At 45.0% G+C, this 20881-nt stretch overlaps 1 protein-coding gene and 1 non-coding gene across 2 annotated transcripts in view; both read left to right on the plus strand.

Moving 5' to 3' along the window:
- The first annotated feature begins 1909 nt into the window (after positions 1-1909).
- Positions 1910-1991, plus strand: TRNAS-AGA. The gene has a single exon. It is a non-coding gene; the product is annotated as a tRNA-Ser (tRNA).
- The window catches only part of HS1BP3 (HCLS1 binding protein 3), a 51467-nt gene continuing 32512 nt past the window's right edge, over positions 1927-20881 (plus strand). Inside the window, exons 1-4 of the mRNA XM_048298628.1 lie at positions 1927-2173; positions 8022-8187; positions 18216-18423; positions 20376-20595. Of these exons, the coding sequence (XP_048154585.1) occupies positions 2130-2173; positions 8022-8187; positions 18216-18423; positions 20376-20595 (638 nt within the window). The 5' untranslated portion in view covers positions 1927-2129. The remainder of the gene's footprint in view (positions 2174-8021; positions 8188-18215; positions 18424-20375; positions 20596-20881) is intronic.

Genomic DNA, 20881 nt, shown 5'->3' on the forward strand with positions numbered 1-20881 from the left:
TTAGCACCACTGAGGCACTTGTTTTACTCATTTGTTATGATGATGGAGGCTGTGGAGTTATAAAAATGCCATATGTGATAAGACTTGTTAGGAAATCAGATAAACAGGCAGTGCTTGGACTTCTTCATGAGCACACAGACATAGTACACACAAGCTCTCCAGGACAAAGAGGGGCAGCTTACTGGGGCCAAGCAGACTCTTCTCTTTGGGGAAAAAATCCCCAGCTGTTGAAGTACCTTCAGAGGCACTGCTCAGTGAGCATGACAAGCTTCAGTGGGAACTCATGGCTCCGGTCCTGCTCTATTTTTACTGTCTCAGACAGCAAACTGCCAGCTGCTTACTCCTTGTTACTATCTGAATAAACTGGACTATCCAGGAAGCCAAATGGTGATAAAAATGCCATGAGAGAAGCAATTCATTATGCTTTCAGGAACTGCAGCCCAGGGCCTTTTAACCCTTCAGAGTCCACATGAGAATGATTCATGTTCCAAAAGCACTTGCCAGTGGCTTGCAGCACTTCTGGCAACTGCAACTCCTGTGCCAGAAAGACTGCAGCTGGGTGGTGGTGTTTACACTCTGCTTAACAAAAGGTTTTTAGTGGCAAGGAGAGAAAACAATGGGGATTTAGGAAGGAACCCCACCTATGAAGTCTCCCTTTTTGTGTTTTGACTCATGGGTTTCATGCTCCACATTTCTTGTTTCACCACAAGCATTAAAAGACTGTTCTGTGTCTGCCACTTTGGGCCTCTCTTGATTTTGACAGATTTCCATCACATCCCAAACTCCTCCAGCTGTTCCTTTCTGGGGTGAAAAGTCCTAATCTGCTCACTAGGTCCTCTTTGAGGGGCTGCTCCTCTCTGGGGACACTGCTGCGCACCCACTTGGGGTGCTGAGCCTGTTTGGGGACTGGCTGCATTGATACAGCGTCAGCATCTGGTTTTTGTCACGTTTATAATATTCCCTGGCATCTCCTGTGGTTTCTGTCTGTCCAGAGGAGTACAACAGAGCTGGTGAGAAGGTTCTGGAGCACAAATATAATGAGGAGCAGCTGAGGGAGCTGGGAGTGTTTAACCTGGAGAAAAGGAGGCTCGGGGACACCTTATCGCTCTCTACAACCACCTGAAAGGAGGGAGCAGCCAGGTGGGGGTTGGTCTCTTCTCCCAGGTAACAAGTGACAGATGAAGAAATAGCCTCGAGTTGTACCAAAAGAGGTTTAAATTGGATATCAGGAAAAGTTTCTTCATTGAAAGGGTGTTCAGGCATTGGGACAGGCGGCTCAGGGAAGCGGTGGAACTACTGTCCCTGGAAGTGTTAAAAAAACGTGGATGTAGCACTAAGAGTTATGGTTTAGTGGTGAGCATGGTGGATGTGTTAACGATTGGGTCCCATGATCTTCGAGGTCTTTTACGACAATAACGACCCTGTAAGCCTGTGATTCCACAAAGTTGTGCCCGGTGCGAAGTTTTTTCCTAAGTGCTTCCCTGCAGGAGCCCTGCACACCAGCGCAGAGAAGCCCTGGGATAATCAAGCGCCCAGATGCGCCCAGCAGCCTGCAAACAAACCAGGGCTGCCCAGCCCGGCCGCGGGTGCCTGAGGGGCAGCAGAGGGACCAGCTGCTTCCCTCTTCTTTCCTCATAAAAACTTCAGGGCACAAAGCCGCTCCGAGGTGTATGGCCAGGGCTGTGCGGTGGCCGTGCTTTGCTGGCGCTGCCTCGACATGGGGTTGGTAAGCAGCGCCGTGCCCATTGTTTTAAGGCAGGAAGATGTGTGCGAGCTGTTTCCAGCGAGGAGGAGGAAGAGAAGAGCCCAGGGATGCACCGAAGCTCGGGGGAAGTTTCGGTCCCGGGAGGAAGAGGAAGCGCGGGGATGAATTAGTGGGGTTCCCCCGGAAAAAGGGCCGCTCGTCGGTGTAGTCGTGGCCGAGTGGTTAAGGCGATGGACTAGAAATCCATTGGGGTCTCCCCGCGCAGGTTCGAATCCTGCCGACTACGAACCACGTTCTTTTTTTTTTCCTCCCCGTGCCGGACGTTTTCTTCCCCTCCCTCATTTTGCACCGGAGCCGCCGCCTGACATCCGGCAGGGCGGCCGGTCCAGCCCCGGGAAGGGAGGCGGGACCTCCTCCCGCGGCCATGGAGCAGCGCGGCCCAGCGCCCGCCGTGCTGGTCACCACCAGGTACCGGGGACGGGCCGGGGGAGCGGCCGCGCTCCCGCATCAGCCTCGGCGGGGCAGCCCGGGAAAGGGAGCGGGGGAAGGGGAGGAAGGGAAAGGAAAGGAAGGAGCGCGGGGCGGCGGAGGCTGAGGAATTGGCGGAGAGGAGGGGAAGCCGAGTGGTGCTACGTGGGCTTGCCCCGGGACACTTCAGATCTTCTCTAGTTTTCCCGCATTTCACAGCCGGGGGAGATCCCGGGCCCGTGCTGTGTGCCCTTTCCTCTTGTGATAACTTCGGGTCGTTTCCCGTCCACACTGGCGCAGCATGTGTTCTCGCCCTCCAGGCACATCTTTTCCTTGTCGGTGTTTCGAGGTGGGTCGGAAAGAATTAGGATTTATCGTGGGGCGTGCAGCGGCCTCTTCGAGGCGCGGTGTCACCAGTGCTTCGGCTGGTGCCCATTCCTGCTGCCGTGCCCTGCATCCCGGTCCTCGTGCCCGCTCTGGATGGTAGCACAGGGATGGGCAAAATGAGTTTATTCTTCTGCCCTACTGCCTTGAAGTCTGTGCTGTCTTCTGTTGCATTAAATGTTCAAATCCTGTCTTTTCCTAGATGTGGTAAAGGAACCCTCATGAGAAATGCCTCTAGAAGAAAATGCTTTTGGCAGTCTTTTATAGGGAAATTGATAGATTTCTCTTTTTTTTTTTTTCTTTCAATCTACAAGGTATTTGAGACCACAGGAAAGCAGTTTCGTATCAGATGGGACATGAGAAGCAAAAGTGTTGGTTCAGCAAGCTCCTTACCTCCTAGGACATAAATAATGACTATTTCTGTCACTTTAACTTCAAAGCCATTATTTTAATCCTTAAATATTCGGCTATATCAGGGCCAGGCTTCCTTTGGAGCAGTGGTCTTGAACCTTCAAATGTATCTGATGTGACTAAGATGTTTTGTAGACTTTATATTAAGTTTAGCCTTGGAAATGGAAATCCAGACACCTGGATTTATTTTACAGTTGTTAGACAGTAAAAAGACCCACTTGCAAATTATCCCACTGAAACTGGAATGGTTTCAGTGATAAAATCGGGTATATATGTATGTGTGGGATTCAGGCTGTAGCAAGTGAACATATTTTCTAGCTTGTGAGGTAAAATAGGTGTATAGTTGTGACCTTTTCCACTCTTTATACGTACTTGTTTTGGGAATAGGATTCCTAGTTGCTGTGATAATATATATTGTAGAATCATAGAATGTGCTGAGTTGGAAGAGACCCATCAGGATCATTGAGTCCAACTCCTGGCCCTGCTCAGGACACCCCTAGGAACTCAACCACGTTCCTGAGAGCATTGTCTAAACAATTCTTGAACTCTGCCAGGCTTGGTGCTGTGACCACTGCTCTGGAGAGCCTGTAAAATCTGTATGCTTCTAGTTAGACTGTACAGAGAAATAAATTGTTTGGTAAGTACTTTGCCTTCACTTAATAAATAAAACCAGTTGTATAATTTTCTTTCTCCTTCTGTTATGACCAGGGATGTCACAGTTTGGTCTCCTGCGGACAGAGGTTGTTGGAGCTGGGTGCTGCTGGCAGGGCTGACTTTATCAAGGCAGGAAGCACAGAGCCTGCTCTCCCGGCCACACAGACACTGGAATAAATGTTTCTCTGGTCGCAGTACTTCCATCTCTAACTTTACTTTCTTGCTTGAGGTGGCTGTTCCCCCCCTCCCCCAACCCCTCCATGTTGGCCTTTCAGCACAGAAAGCAGAATAATTAAAATACAATTTAATTATTATATGCAAATAAAAAACCCAGGAATGAAAAACTGGCTCTTCCGTGAACTGTGGAAGCTGCTCTGTTCAGCTGACCTTTATTGTCTCCACTTCCTCTGTCCCGGGCCAATCCTGCATGATCTGATTGGGCAATGATCTGATTCACACCAGTGTTACTGGTATGAATGGTCTCCTTGTACTTGGGTGAAGTGATTCCTGTTAGGGAGGTTAACCATGTGCCCAGGTCTCTGGTGAACTGTCTGTATGGTAGACAAAAGTGTAAACTGGAGATAAGCTAGATTCAAATAAAGAGTAGAAGCAGTAAACCTGTGTGTCCCATTTAAACAACCAGTTTTCTCCTTTGCTGCACTTTTTTAAAGCTACAAGTGTAAAAATAATTTTGTTTGATGTGAAAAATGCAGTGAAACTATACTCTGTCTTGGGATTTGCAGATGCTGGTTCTGTTAGAATAACAATAACTATATTTAATTAATTCAATCACTAAGGCTTCTTATTTTGAAGGCATTAGAAGAAGTAGGGAGCACTTTGGATAGTACGCTCTGTCTGCCTCAGCCTCCCGGCTGATTTCTGTTCATTTAGATTCAGTTTTATATTTAAAAAGAAATCCTGTTGCTATGGAAGAGATAATAGGGGTAGGTTTCCTGTAGGAGATAATGATGAAAGTGATCATAAGGCCTAAAGCAAACAAACAAAAATGTAGCTATTCCCCCTCCCTCTAATCGTTTTCCATGACATTTCAGTGCAGACTTCTAACAACTTTAAAAGAAAAACCCTGGGTATAGATAAGGTACTTACTAACTTCATGACATTTTTAGAACTCTCTAATGCAGCAGCTCTTCCAGTGAAGTTTTCATTGTGTCATCTCACAACATCTGTACATGGTTGGTCTTTTCAGCTGAACAAGGCCAATTGAGGATGGTTCACTGGTCATTACTCCTTTTATTTATATTAGAGGTGAAAAGCAGGTTAATTAGTCATTTATACACTATGTTAACAGAAGTAGAATCACAGACTCACTTGAGATGGAAAAGACCTTTAAGATCATCAAGTCCAAGCATTAACCCCGCACTGCCACGTCCACCACTAAACCCTGTTCCCAGGTGCCACATCTACACATCCTTTCAAGGACTGGTAACTCACACTTCCCTGGTTTAGTAAGTACAAGTCCTGAGTACAAGTGACAGACCTTTTAGCTGCCTTAGCTGCAGTCACAACTTCTGAGTGATTGCACATCTGGAGAGCTGTTAAGATCCAATTATTGTGATTATTAGACAGAGATGTTTCTACCCAAATTAATGTGCAAATGAGACCATATGCCAAAATCAATAATACGGATTTAACAGTAAAATGTGAGAGAGAGAGAGAGAGAGACAAAGACACAGAAAAGAGGGTGGGGGGAGAAGTAGAGAGAACAATTAAGTAGAAAGATAATCACTCACCTTGTGGATCCAGCAGTGTTCTTCTGTTGGTCCTTCATCCTTTTAGGTGGTAGGGGTCCCACAAAACATAGAGTTTAATATACGTTTAGGAATATGTGGGAATGCCCAAGCACCTCCCTTACAGGGGGAAGTTTTGCACTGTCTTTTGCTACACTTTGAATCATGTATAGTCCTCTGGTGGAAGGCCCCAGAAGTAAGTCTGGGATGCTTTGGGTGTCTTTGATGGTTTATGACCTTTTAAGACATGACAGCTGCCTCTAGTTGAGCTTGTTATGCCCCATCAGAAGGGATAAATACCTTCAGGCCCACATGTGAGTGTGAATGTCCTGTGCTCGGTATGTCTTTTCTTTTGAGGCAGTGGACTATGGTCTCCTCCAGTCAGAGCTGACCTTCAGCACAGCTGCTGAGCTGGCCTTCCCTGTGGACTCCTTGCAGTGATACACTCTTCTCCCCCAGCCTTGTTTGCCTCTCTTAGGCTTGAGATAATTTGATCAATAGTACCACCTTTATCTTATCTCAAGTCCCCATCACGTGGCTTAATTTACTTTCCATATTTTCAGGAATTCACAGGGGCAAATTTGGGGTGGGGTTGCTTCTTTATGCAGTCTGCCATAGTGGGCAAAGTCCTTTGGTGATCTTAACAGTGTTTAAGGCAGTTGTGATCTGTAAGTCTCTTATAAGAACATATCCTCTGCTGCAGGTATATTCTAAAAAACTCCAGATCCAGCTGCTTTTACTGGTAGGTGCCCTTTGAGTCAGCATTTTGGCTGCCACTGAAGGAGGCAGCACTCCGGATGATTGTAGTTGCAGGTACCACAGGCTGCTGTGTGAAAGCCAGGCACCTCTGTATTCACACATAGGCACTATTGGTCCTGTGTGAGAACCAACCGTGTGTAACTGAGAACAAAATTTTGTCTGGATGTGTAAAGTCAAGTTCTTGGCTGGCAGAACATGAGAACAGAATGGGAGCAGACAGAGTAGCATCGTCAAAATACTGGAGATGGTAGAGCTGTTGTTAAAGCCCTAATGTTTTAAACATGGCTTGCAAAGAGGATTGGGTACAAAACTGGGTCTGTGCCCTTGTTTATTGTTGTCCTATTTATCAAGAACTCCCAAGATACTCTCTTTAAAAGGATTTTTATTCAAACTTTGCATTAGAGATTCAGAGCTTGCCTTCTTGGGGAAGCTCAGGTTTCATAAGAACTGATTGAGTTTTGACATGACAGGAGGAGTCTTTTGAAACTTCGTTTGAAACTAGATTGTTTGAGCCTCTTGAAGTGTATATTAAGTTCTATGCATTGTGTATCCTTAGGTGAAAAGGCACCTGTGTTAATGTAGCTAAACTTCCTAAAGGAGGAGGTAATAATTCCACAAGCCACCTCTGCAATCCACAGAAAATCCAGGGTAGGTGGGACTTGATAATCCTCATGGTTAAGGTTTAAAAAGGCAGAAAAAATCTTTAGTGATCCTAGTTTGGTTTTCTTTTAATCAGTCTCTTCTGATTTCAGTAAAAAACACTCACTCACACATAGGAAGGATGTATTCAGAGATTGTTCAGAGGGTATTCAGTCCTCTGGATGATAAACTTCTGATTCTGGCAGAATATTCGGTTCCAGTGATAGCAAGTGTGCTGTGGCTTGGCATAGGGTAGGTAACTTTGGGGAAGGGATGGATCTCTGATCAGTTTTGTTTTTCAGGCTATTGAAACAGACTGTTTAGTTCATTAAACATACTGTTTAATGCTCCAACAGCAGCTGCTTGGTCTTCCTATTGATGTGTGAGCACTCCAATACGATCCTGGCATTCCTCTTGCAAAAACATCATAAATATTTCCTTGGGTGGCAATCCAGGGGGAGGGTAACACCACAGTCCTGTGGATCTAAAGCTGGCAGGAGGAAAAAAATGCAGTGAGTAAACTGCAGCAGCAGGTCCCCTGTTGCATTTTCCTTCAAGAGGAGCTGTGGGTGGTTTTGACTGCTGGCAACTCTCAGAGGTTAATGCTGTGATTGTCTTCTTTAACTGGGTATGAAAGGACAGGTAGTTCTGTTTCCAGTAGGATTTTCTGTGGGAAAGCCAAGATGTTTTGGCTAGTGTGCCATTTAGACTGTTTGACAACAAGTTCCCTGGTTGGCTCTTCACAAAGGTGTTGACCTCAAGTTGTCCATGTGCTCCAGGGAGCTGCTTCTTCCTTTCATGGCCCCTTTCAGCTATTGTCTCTGTCATTCCTGGGAATGTCCTTAGATAAAGGAGAGGTGGATAGGACTTGGCATGAGTCACAATGAACAGACCTTTTTCTCAAAATAAACCTGATGAGAGATCATGGGATCTTCTCCCTGCCATGCTGGGTAAGAGCACTTTCAATTCTTGTGAGTAAAGTCCTGTTCTGAATGAATCTGCATCTCTTCAGAGAAATGCTGTGTTCCTGGCATGTTGCCTGGAGTGGCTTGTGGCAGGTGCTTTGTCATGGAATACAGGCCATGTCCAAATTTGTCTTGTTGTAGAGTAGGAACAGTATTGGGTCTATCTGATGTGCTGTTCCAATGAGAACCTTTGCACTGATTTTCTTGGGCTTTTAATCGGATCCTGGGAGAGGGACAGTTAAAAATCTTTGTGCCAATGCCTGAACTCTTGTGTATTTTCTTCCCTAGGCAAATTCAGAATACACACACAGGGCTGGATTTGTCAGTGCCAGAATACCAGGAAATCCATGGGAAGATGATGTCTGGCCATGTCGAGTATCACATTGTCGTTGTTACCCGGTTGGCTGCCTTCAAATCAGCAAAGCACAAGCCTGAAGATGTGGTTCAATTTATGGTAAATATTTAATCAGACCTGTGTTAGTGATCACTTTCTTAATCAGCTTTGATTATTTCTGTCGTGATGTAGCAGATGATTTGTCATCAATCACAGCCTCTCTGGGTCAAGGTCCTTGGTAGGACAACACAGTCTGTACCATTTCTCCAATTCCTATTCCATTATGTATATTCCATTATACATACAGTAATTGCACTTTTTATTCCAGGAGCTAAAAGTGGCAATGACTGTTGTTGCCTTTAATGCATTTTTCAGTATGGATCAACAAATAGAAACCAATTAAGCTTTTTGTAAGTTCTGCTACTAATTAGTTTCTCTAATGTATGTATCAATACTAGACCATGGTCCATAAGCATGAAATAAATATATAACAGCTTATTTGAAAGGACCCGTTACCTTGACATGGCTTTTAAAATCCGTGGTAAGAGAGTTTTACAAGGAAGTGTCCATATAGAATATTACTGAGCTGGATTGTTGTCTCGGTTTTGAAAGACAGGTGTCTGCTAAGGAAGGCAGAGGCCCCCCTTGAAGTGGCAGATATAACCCTTTTTCCCTCCAAGTTATTATATTTTGAAATCAAGAGCCTTTAGGCGAAGATGTGGGAAATAGGAATAACAGTTCTTTACTATATATATATATGTATATAACCAGTCAAACAAAACAACAACAACTATGGCAGTAACAGCAATCACAAACCCAGTCCCAGCCTTCTCGGCTGTCAGGCCCTTTCCCCTCGGGTGCAGTTCCGCTCGCAGCCGGCAGGGGCGCTGGCGGCTCCCGGTGAGCAGGGCAGGTGCGATGGTTCCCCCGCGGCTGCAGGGGGCGCTCCGGAGCGAGCTCGGGAAACCCGCGGCTCTGGTGCCCTGGGATCCCGGGAAGGGATGGAACAAAGGCTTCACAAACCCCTGGGCAGCCCATCCCGGGCTCTCAGGAACAGCAGGCTGGAATGGCAGGGACGAACGCAAATCCCGGGTGGCAGGCGAGATGTATCCAGATGGGAGAACCCCACGGAGGCCCAGGCAGGCAGGGCGAGCAGGGCTACAGCGTAGCAAAAGCTCGAAGCAGCAGCGGGGCAGGGCAGCCACAGCCCGATCTCCAGCAGGGCAGGGAAAGCGGCTTTTGGGGTCCCGGCGTTGTTTCCAGCAGGAAGAAAGAACGGCCAAAAAGAAAGAAGCAGCAGCTCCTTTCTCTGCAGCTTCTCTCTCCGGACGCTCAGAGCGAACTGACCCCACACCCAGGTGTAGACAAAGGAGTAGCCAGGCCCGCCCCACTCCCCTTTTTGTCTTCTTAAGTACAGCTATTTGTCCCCTAGCAACATGCATATGGGAGAAAATTCCTTTAACAGGAAAAAAAACTAAGACTAAACTAAAACCCCAACAATTGTCTTTTCCAATATACCTGCAGAGTAAAGGTTTGAGAACACAGCACATGACTTAAAACAGGTGAAATTAATGTCATCTATGGCATGTTCACATCCACTTTAAGCTGTTTCACCTGGGACTTTTCCCATCAACCTGATGGGAAAAGATGCTTTTAGGGTGTTTTATTTGATCTTCTTTTAGCTGCCTGCTGAACCACTCCCAAGAAGTGCATTTCTCTGTCCATTGACTGTAAAAGGACACACCCTCTTGCATCCTGTGAACATCTGCTCTTTTCAGATGTCTTTGCAATAACTGTAATGTCAGAGTGATGTGAGTGTGTGGTTACCTGGTAGACCATGACCTGTAGTGTAACTCACACTCCATGAAAGATGATTGATAAAAGCCTATTTAAACTTATGTCTGATTTGCAGATAAACATCTGTCAGTGTTGTAAAGAGATGCTTGATGAGATCTCCTGCATTTATCCCACACCTTACGCTATATATAAAGCAGCAGTGATGGCATAGGAGTCTCCCTCCTCATCCCTGGCTGCTTGTTCTTGCTCCCACAGCGTTTCCCTTTGTGTGCCAGTGTCATGTGGCTATTCCATAACGTCAGCTGAGGAACTGCTCCCGGCTAAAAATGGGTATTTTGGGGGTTGTTATTCAGTACTGATTTACACCTGTTCCTTGAGCCTGTGAGTTGCACAGCCTCATTAAAATTTGTTTTAGGACAAGGAAGGGCCAGACATGGGCAGATAGGAGAAGGGGATGTGCAGTTGTTTTTTTTTCATGCAGCAATGCCTGCTTATATTATGTAATATTCCCACACAGTTATGTGGAAGATAGAATCTGACTACAGCTGAGGTGTTAAACTGGGCTGTTATCATCTAACTTCATTTTGTGTCATTTAAGAATAAGTTGATAAAATCAGATTGTCCATAAAAGAGGAGAAACAGACTTAGTACTGAGGCCCCCCTGCTTGCTGGGGTTGTGTGTTCCCATGTCTGCTCTCTCTGGGAGGATTTTCAGCATTCAGTTGCTCTTCTCAAGTGAAATGAACCTTCCTGATTTCTCCTCTTGTGAGGCCTCCTGACATTTCATTCTTCATGAAGAAGAAAACTGGTGGAGCCTGACGAGAATAACATTTATCTCATCAGTTACATTTTTTTCAGCTGACTAAATATGATATATAAAATAGTTTGTTGTGTGAGAGTAATTTAAAACCATGAGCTGGGAGGTTGAGAATGGATGTTTTCCATCGATTCATTCCGGTGAGTCCTGTCTGTATGTATTACTGGAAGGAACAGAGGGATTCACCTGTCCTAACTTAGCTCTCTCTAAGTTGGATATTTTAATCTGAGTCTGTCCCTGCTTGTATGGTCAGTGGGGAGAAGGGGAATGATGTGACTCATCCTCTGGAAATGTCTCTCTTCTTTGACCATAGAGGGAAAGCATCTGCATTTTAGACAGCTGCGGTGGGGGGCTTCAAATACAGGCTAAAATGCTTGAGGGTCAATAGAGTTGCACACAAGTCACTGTGTGCACTTGGCGGTGCCCTGGGATTTTTCACTTGGCCTTCAGAAGGTTGTAGGTCTCCCGTAGATTTTTGTGTGGTATTTGCCTGCCCCACACAAGCTTGTTGGATACCCCAAAGCCTCTCAGATGGCATAGGATGCCTGTTTCTGGGCAGAATAATCTGCTCTCTATGATTAGATGTCTGCATTTGCTTTTCTAAATTCCCATCCCAGTCGGTGCAGAAAAGGACGTAGCTGAGCATCTGTGGAGTGGGGGAGCTCACTTTGCATAACATAAATGTGTGGTACCATTTGAGAAACCCTAAATTACAGTAGGTGTGTGCACAGGGCTGGCAGGTGTGACAGAGGGCATGAAGGCATTGGCACTGCCCTGAAACAGTGAGGAGAATACAGTACAGCATCCAAGGTACCACTGGCTACCCTATGTTCGGGTGAGTTGAGCTTCAGTCACATTTTACCAAAAGATTCTCACAGTCATGGGAGCTGAGACAGACAGCTTAACCTGGAGAGAAGTCCCAGTCTTGTGGCTGCCAGGGAATGTGGGTTGCATCTGGACTGTCTGTGCAGTGCCCTGTTCTGCTGGATGCCGGAGCAGCACAAACAAGAGCTGTGACCCTTCCCCACCTACCTGGGGAACAGCAGAGAATGAAGAGGTTACACTGGGCAGCAGATCTAACACATCAGATTTGTATCAAAAAGCAGAGTGAGATGAGACATCTGAAGGAAGAAGAAGAAACTACTGTGTGCCTGTTCTGGAGCAGAATGGGAGACGGGACATCTTTTTTGCTTTTGTTGAAACTGTCAAGTTGGAGGAAGGAGCCAATGTCACAGCGCTGAGGTGATGGGTAGGTTAGAGAAGGCAGGCAGGCATGGTAGGGTTTTCATTGTCTCTGAGTACGGATTTTCGGATTGTCTCTGTTTTGGCCACCTGTGGAGGAGCCAGGTGCGTGTGTTGTGGCTCCTCCTTGCCCGGTCCCTGAGGCCTCGGAGGCGCCGCCGCTCCCGCCCTGCCCTCAGGGCCTGCACCGCGCGCGGCGGGCGCTGGGCGGCAGCGGCGAGCGCGCCGGGAGCGGGGTCAGCGGCGTGTGCGGCTCCAGCGGCTCCTCTTCTCCCTGGAAAATGATGGTGAGCACGGCAAAAGCGTCCTCTAAGCTAGCTGTGATCTCTGGGATGCGATGTAGACCACACTGGGTCGAATCACAGGATCATTTGGGTGGGAAATGGCCTTTAAGGTCATTGATCCAGCCTTTGACCGATCACCACCTTGTCAATTAAACCAGGCACCAGATGCCGTGTCCTGACATTTCTTGACTCCACCACCTCGCTGGGTAGTCCATTCCAATGTCTAACAACTTGTTCCAAGAAGAAATTCCTTCTGATGTCCAACCTGAACCTGCCCTGGTGCAGTGTGAGGCTCTGTCCTCCCATCCTGTCAAGACTGAGAGGTGTATTAAAGCCCTTTGTCAAAAAACAGATGAACATGAAAAAGAGATTCCAGATCTGACCTGTGGAGCCTTTACTGTGGGTCTGAGCAATCCAGAGTGCCCTATTCCCCAGCCTTAATAGGACTATGCAAAATCAGCATCACGGCAGGCATCTCTAATTAAAATGTTTGTGAAGCATTAACAGAAGAAGAAATTAACTTCTGTGATGACATTCAAATCTAAATTCTTAGAAACTGGAGGGATTCTTTAATTTTAAAAAATGCTAAATTAAGGTTGTAGAACTGCTTAACCTTAAGGTTATATTTGGTAATTAAAGGAAAAGTCAGCTGCATTTCTTTCAAAGGTCACAATACTCTTGTACTATCGAAAGAGGGAAATTGGTTTTCTCTTTGGTACTGCTGCCAAGGTGATACTTAATTATTGCCTGTAGAATTGCCATTTTCTGTGATAAAAAGAAAAGGCTTTACTTTTCTTAGAAGCATTTCTTTTAGCCACACCTCAGCTTTTTTAGCAGTTAACTTCTCCCTTCCCAGCCTTATTAAAAATCCACCCAGCCTTTAGTGCCTTCTCTTTGTGTCTGCATCCAGTTTGATTCTTCTGTACAAGTTATTTGTTAGTCAAGTTTTTTCTTTTTCAAAGCTGAACAAATAACTACTGGTGTTTGACAGGCATAGCACAATTGAGGGAGGCATTTACTATAGAACTGTCTTCCTCTCATAAAATGTGGGGATGTATGAGTACATGGATGTATCTTCATTTATGTTTTCATCATTGCCTTTTTGCATATGTTGGCCTTCTCTTTTTGGGCCTCAAAATCTGTGCATTGGAGTTGCTTTTTCCTGACCATACAGGTGTGTTGTGAAGATAAATTCCTCCACTTTATGACTTCTGTGATGTGGGGGGGGGGAGAAATCCATGCTCAGTGTAGCAATAGGTTCAGGAGTCACTAAGGATTCATGTTGATTAAAAAGAAATATTAGAGTTTTTGCTCTTCTGCTGGGCAAAACAGATGGGGAGAACAGCGTGTGGTCATGTAATTAAAATCTACCGTAATGCATACCCACGGGGTCACCGAGCAGCATTAATTCTGGTACGGCTTGAATTGGGAGTTTCCAAGCGAAAGCTTGGGTTGTGCTGCCTGGAAGAAGGGATGCTTTTGATTCCTGTACCCAAAGCTAGTTCTTTTAAAGGACAGAGCTGCTGGATCTCCATTTTCTGACAGTGTTAAGAAGTGGGCTTTGTAAGAAGAAAGTCACAGTAGCCCTGTTTTTCATGAAATACTGTAAAATCAAGAGTGCTCTTTGCTGGTGTGCACTGGCTGGCAAAGGGTTTGAGTTAGCTCTAAGACCTCCATTTTGTTGAAATCTTTGCAGTAGATACAAAGCATATGGTGACAAGTTTGAGGTCAGAAATGGGGCAGTAAAAGGAGCTTTAAAGGGAAAGGAGGCATTAAGTCGCATTAATACTGAGTGGGATCAAATTCTGCGCACAACTGCGAGTCCCAGGCTCGTATCCTGCAGCCATTCCGGTGTGTACTTTCATGCGTGAGGCCCTTGGGAAGAGGGGGGCAAGGCACATGCATGAGATTTGAGGGATTAGCAGCAAACTTCAGGCTTTCACTTTGAACTTCCCGTTGGTTTTCTTAACCTTCTAGCGATACTTGATCACATTCAACTTATTTATTTGTTCCTAGTGAAAAAAAAAATATCCAACCCATCTCTGTCTCTCTTTTAAGTTCTATGTTGGATGTTAATTGTTACAGGCAAATAGGGTCTTGACCTGGCAAATGTGCACATGCTTTGCTGTATTTGCATGATTAACTCTTTTGAAGTGAAACAGATTGAGCCTTTGATATTGTGACTTGACAGAGCTCCTTGAAGTGTGTGCACTCAGGCTGACTTACAGGTGGTGTTCACAGAGTTCAGTTAGAGGCATGGAGGGGGAGAGGATAGCTGCAGGATCAAGACCTGGAGGAATTACAGGCAGCAGAAGAAAAATATTTGGATGTTAATCAAATGGAACTTTGTTTACTTAATAGGATTGATAAAATGGGGTTTAGAGTAGCGCTTAGTTGTCATCCTGACATTTTGGGCCATAGGATCCATCAAGGATTTTCAAAGGGCTGTAAGTGATAACCAGGAAAAGCAAGGTTTAATTTTATTCCATGCTGGTACACCTTTCTCCTGGAAAACTGACAGAGGATGTCAAATTGAAAAGGTCCAGAATTGTCACGGCAGAGCAGTGCTTTCTGACTGGAAAGGTGTGAGAATGCTCTGTGTCATGTCTGGGATTTGACCTGAGAAAATACACTCTCTGGAACCTGGCTGGCACTTGTGTAAGGCCCCTGTGCTGCTGCATCCAGCTCTGGGGTCCCAAGTACAGGAAAGACATGGACCTGTTGGAGCAGATCCAGAGGAAGGGTACAAAGGTAGTCATAGAGCTGGGACACCTCTCCTGTGAGGAGTCTGAGAGAGCTGGGGCTGTGCAGCCTGGAGAAGAGAAGGCTCCAGGCTGACCTTAGAGCCCCTTCCAGTACCTAAAGGGGCTGAAAGAAAGAAGGAGAGGGACTGGTTGCAAGGGCCTGGAATTGACAAGGGGGAATGACCATAAGCTGAAGAAGGGAAGGTTTTTTAGATTAGATATAAGGAAAATATTCTTTACTGTGAGGGTGGTGAGATACAGGAACAGGTTGCCCAGAGAAGTTGTGACTGCTCCATCCTTGGAAGTGTTCAAGGCCAGGTTGTATGGGGCTTTGGGCAGCCCAGTCTAGTGGAAAGTGTCCCTCCCATATTGAACTGGATAATCTTTAAGGTTCCTTCCAACCCAAACCATTCTGTGATTCTCAGTGCACCAGTCTGGGCTCAGCCAGCCTTACCACAGCATTCCCAGCACCAAACCCAAGGTATATCTGGCAGCACAGCTGTGCAAGGGTGTCAAGGAGCCTGTGGCTGCCTGGGCTTGAGGCACAGGGACAGTGGGTGAGGAGCCCCCAGCTGGCAGGGGCTTGCAGGGGCCCCCTCTGAGCTTAGGTAAGCTTAGGGGAATGGTTTTGGCTGTAGGTCTGACACCTCACTGGTGCAGCGGGGTGTTCCAGCAGAGGGCATCGCGGCACTGCTGGATATTGGCCTGCACGGTGTGCTGCAGGCTTTGGGAAGCACATTAGTATGCTTTGGAGACAGTGCTGTCGCACTTGGTATTCCATGTTGCGTGTGCATTCCCGGCGTTGTTCAAAGCCCACGCAGATCCACAAAGGCGCAATTAGTGATGGGATGCGAGGGTGTGCGTTTGCTTTAGGTTCAGTGGTGTAATTAGACATAAATTGAGATTTATGAATAATTTACAGATTTTGATAGAGGAGGAATGAAAATTAAGTGGGGAAAGAAATAAGTTTGTGTATCTCAGTTCAGTGTTAGAGTATTTTAAAAAACTGTTTTGGCATAACCTTGATTGGCTGCTGTCTTGTAATGCTTTCAGAAATTAATTTGGTAGTTATTATTGAAATTAATTAGATGTTAAATGTTTTTCACAAATCAGACTTAATTTTTTTTTTTTCCTGGGTGGAGGGTAGTGGTGTTTATTCTTTTGAAAGAGAACCAGTGAATTCCTTACTGCCCTTACATTTGACCTTACAAAGTATTGTTGGGAGGTGCTCAGGCATCATACCCTGTTCAGAGTGCTACTGGGATCTATCAAACTAGAAATGTACAGCAATTCAGAAACTCTGGAATTGCTTTCCCCTCTTTTTTTTTGGGTGTCTTTAGATGGGAAGATTACGATATTCTGGAACATCTCTATTGCCCTTAACTTTAATACTTGGTTGCTGAATGGCATTTCAGATCCCGCATGTGGAGTACAGTGTTGCTCACACTTAACCTTCGTTGCTTTTACAAGTCTAAAATTCTTGTTTTTCATTCCCCTGTCAACTCAGGTTGGGTGTTGTGTTTCAGATGTTTGTTACAGAGTTGCTTGCCTTTTGTGACTGGACACTGAACCCACAGTGAACATTGTACAGCTGAAATACAAATGCTTTTCCAAATCATCTGGCTAGGTTGATAATTACTGCAAAAGGCAGGGAAGCGTAAAAGCTGAGGTGGTTATTGCTGTTTGTGCCCAGATCTGAATCAGTGAACTGGTCGAGGTGTGCCTGTTATTGTTAGGGCCTGTTCCCTGGCCTGGAGAGCAGCTCGCACAGTCTGGCTGCATGTGCAGGATTAAACTTTCTTACCATCTGCAGTGTGCATCAGAACTCAAACTGGCTGCTGAGAGGTCTCTCCACTGGGCCAGATCTTGGGCTGAAGAGTTACCTGGGTGCATGATAGCTGCCCAGAGTGTGGGCACTGTGCCAGACATTGTCAGGTTCTAGTAGACACTATAAATGAGGTTTCTAGTAGATGGTCTCAGGTTCCAGTGCCTGGGAATGTGCCTGATGCTGTTTAGTTTGCTTGTATAGGTGCAGTGTAGGGATTCTGCTTTAATCTGTAGCTCATCTCCCTTCTGTGCATTTTGTTAGGTTGACTTTCTTTTATCACTGTGTTGATGGGAAAACTCTGCATTTCTGCATTCCAAGATGTGGTGCTTGTGTGTCTCCATCTTTTTTATCCATCTCAGTATGTGCAATACTGCACATACTGCAGTGTTAATCAGGATTCACTCCACTAGAGTTCAGAAACACGTGTTATAGGAGGATAAGAGCTGGACCCTAAAAGAATATCTGTGTCCTATGCACTCCACTAGCACAATTTCTTGGGTTGTTTTTTTAATGTCTGTATTAATTGAAACACATTAGTAGATTATGAGGCCATGTGGGGCCTTGGCAAATATATTATCTGTATAATACTGCAGAACATGACAGTCACCCTCATTGCATCTGTAATATCAGAGTTTTGTGTGCGGGTTTTGTGTATTGGTTTAAGCTACTGAATTCAGTACTTAATGTGGCATAGAAGCCACACCTTTTCTAACCAACATTCCCATAGCTGTTGCTTTTCTTGTAATATCTTGAGCCTTATTTCTCCTGTCTTTGTCTGCAGAAGGAGTTACTCCATTCACTGTTGGCATCTCCCTGTATAAGAACCTTTTAGGCCATGGCCAAGTTGTTGATTTTTATTTTCTCATGGATGAACTGAATAGATAGGGGTCAGCTGAGGTCTTTCCCCTTAGGTTTTTGTGTTATGTGCTCTGCAGGGCAGCAAACACGACAGTTTTTTAGGCCTAAGCAGCCAAAGGGCACTGAAGCCACCAGGAGTCAGGAATGGGACAATAGTGCAAAGACATAGGCAGCCTTCTCCAATATATACCTACCAGGCAGGGCTTTTCTTCCCTCCTGTCTCAGGACTGGGCATCACTTCTAGTGGACAAGGATTCCTGCTGTCAGAAAAGTATCTGGAGCAGTGACCTTCCCAGTATTTCATTAGCTGATGAGTCAGACAAATGGATTCTGGCAATGAACTTTTAATTTCATTAAGCAGTGGATTTTAATAACACAATTAGAAGACCAGCAACAATGCTTGAGGACTCACTGGGTACATAACAGGCTTTTGCTAGGCCATATATAAAGCTCCTTGCTAATGCATGGTTTTCCACTTCAGTTTCCACAGTTAATGTTTCACAGCACTTAAACTGCTTCTTTGCTGCTCCTGTCTCTCCTGCAAAGAAATTAACCCAGGCAACACATTTTCATTGCAGGTTTCTAAGAAGTACAGCGAGATCGAAGAACTCTACCAGAGACTGGCAGCACGGTATCCACAGGTTTCTCTTCCACTCCTGCCTAGAAAAGTTCTCTTTGTGGGGGAATCTGACATCTCTGAACGAAGAGCTATGTTCAATGATATAATGAAATTCATTTCCAAGGATGAGGGTCTAGCAACGAGTCCGGAGTTACTGGAATTTTTAGGTAACTAAGAGATGTGAGTGTCCCGTCTCCCATGAATGTGCTTTATGGAAGTGTTAAGTTCCATAGGTAGCCAAAAACTATAGAATGCCAGAATAAAGGCTGTCACTGAAAATATCCTCACGTGCATTTACAGTGCTGCACAGTCATGTTTGCTAGTGTTTTTCCCTCCTCTCAGTGGACACGCGCCTCATTCAGAGCTGTTGATAGATACCTCCAAAGCAAGCAATGTACTGTCCTGTCTCTGATGTCCTGCTGTGCTTCAGAACATATAAGTTTAGAAAGCTAAATAGTCATATGTTGTCAGTGGGGAGGTGGACCCTAAAGGGACAGTGCAGGGTCTCCCTTTTAGTGAGCGACTCTTCCATGTTTTGTCTGGTTTTCGTGCAAATTATTGACTCTGAGAAAGATTTAAATAGGAGACAGATTCTTTATTAGTTAAATGCATTCTCTGGTTAGCTTTTTTTCTCTTTAATTTTTTTAAATTTTTTTTCTTAGTTTTCCTTAGCCTTATGTCCAGTTCTTGTTTTTTCTAGTGATTCGTATAGCTCCGTTCTTACGTCCCTTGGGTGTAGTAGGGAGTTACTGAATGAATGGAACATACGAGTTCTCTGCTTTTAATTCAGCTGAGAGCTGCCAAGCAGGGAATGCTCCAGCCTGGTGCTGTGCAGGATTCTTAGTGGACGGTTAGTTTTAAGTAAGTGCAGTTGCAACATGCTAACAAGTGTGAACAGCCCATTTTGCAGAAGTGTCAAGTGTGGCCAGATTAGTTCTGTGAAATTGGCAGCTTCCTAAAGTCAAAGGGGGCAAAGCTGCTTAATGCCTGGAAAGATCCAGGTAGTAAGGTTTTCAAGTGGTTTTTGTTTGGTTTTCGGTTTGCGGTTTTTTTACTCTGGCAGTGTTCTCTTGAAAGCAGACCCCTTGCACTGAGAATTCAGAGTTTATGTTGATTGATCTTTGCCTGCTGGTTAACCTAACCATGGTGTACATCTGCAGGTAAACTAGGCTGGGCTGCATTCTGTGGGCAGACTGGGTGCAAGTAATGTGACCTGTTCATCAGAATTTGCCCTAGAATAATGTAAGTCTCGCCCTGATTTGGCAGATGCAGACATGAAGAGCTGGGTGAGATGAGTCTCCCGTGCCATGTTACTTCAGTAGTCAAAATGGTGTAACCATAAATTTTATCCACAACAGTTTTCATTAGCCTTTTTTTTAGCTAGTCTCGTTATTTTAAATTGCTTCCAGACATCTGGACATCCAGAAACTCGGCAGCAAGGAACCATTCTCTCCTCATTCTGCTGGCCTTTGCATGTAACAAGTACAGTGAGAAGACTTAGTTTTATGTTTCAGTTGGGTGAATTTGCTGAGTTGGATGCATCTTGCATACTGAAGGGTGTTAGAACTCCAGGCGTCATTCTTCAGTGTAAACTGAAGAGCTGTTCTAGAAACATGCTGTCCAGTGCTCTAATTTTAGCCCAAGTTAATTAAATAGTATCAAAAAGTGGATTTTATCTCAACTAGCTGTGTGAAAGTTAGCTACCTACATCTAAGCAGAGTTTTTACAGTCTCTCTGTAGCCAGTGGAGAGAAAAAGTCACTTCAGAGAGAAACTTCTCACATTACTTTATTTGGATGGGATGAATCACCATGTGGAAATTCTATTGTTGCTGTTGACTGTAGAAGGAACATAAATAATAATAAATGTGCTGCTGTGTCTCAGATAAAGTTAATTTCCTCTATCTTTCTCTACTTAACTACTTTAAACCAGTAAACAGATCAGACACATAATGACAGTGCATAAAGGGAACAGTGGGAGTGTTTTGAAAGAGATTTACTGAAGCTGATCATGTCATTCATTCCTCAGAACAAAACCACCAGGAACAGGTGCAAGGTATGAAAAAACCTGTAGTTGTTACACCATGTACTCAGTTTTGCCTCCATTACTGTGTTTTGCAGGAACAAAATCTTCCAGTGCCGTCGACTTCAAGGGTAAAAACATGCTTGATGACAGGGAGAAAGAAGATGAAGAAAATGAGGCATTGGATTTTTTCAAAGAGGAGAAGACACCTGACTTAATCTCACAGCTTTTAACAGTGGAAAATGTCAAAAAAGAGGAGAAAAAAGAAGAGGGAGATGAGGAAGAAGAGGAAATTTTAGACCCTCTTGGTGTAATCAGGTATGGCTAAAATCCTATAAATTAGGTATTTAAATTTTAGCCTTTCTAATAAAGCTGTTGTATGTCACTGTCCCCTCATCTGGGCCTTTTATTACATTGACCATTTTTTAGGTAAATTTCACAGAGGAGGAGGGGCCTCTGCATTTCATGAATGAGGTGCCTTGGTAGAGGGAAGAAACATTGTAGTGCCTTTTCAGTGCATTCCTCAGGACATCCAAGTGACAGGGACATCGTGAATGCCTTGATAACAGTCCCAGCTACAGAAGGTTCTTTGCAGGGCACTGCA

This window comes from Corvus hawaiiensis, chromosome 3 (assembly GCF_020740725.1).
Source record: "Corvus hawaiiensis isolate bCorHaw1 chromosome 3, bCorHaw1.pri.cur, whole genome shotgun sequence".
In the NCBI taxonomy this organism is placed as follows: Eukaryota; Metazoa; Chordata; class Aves; order Passeriformes; family Corvidae; genus Corvus; species Corvus hawaiiensis.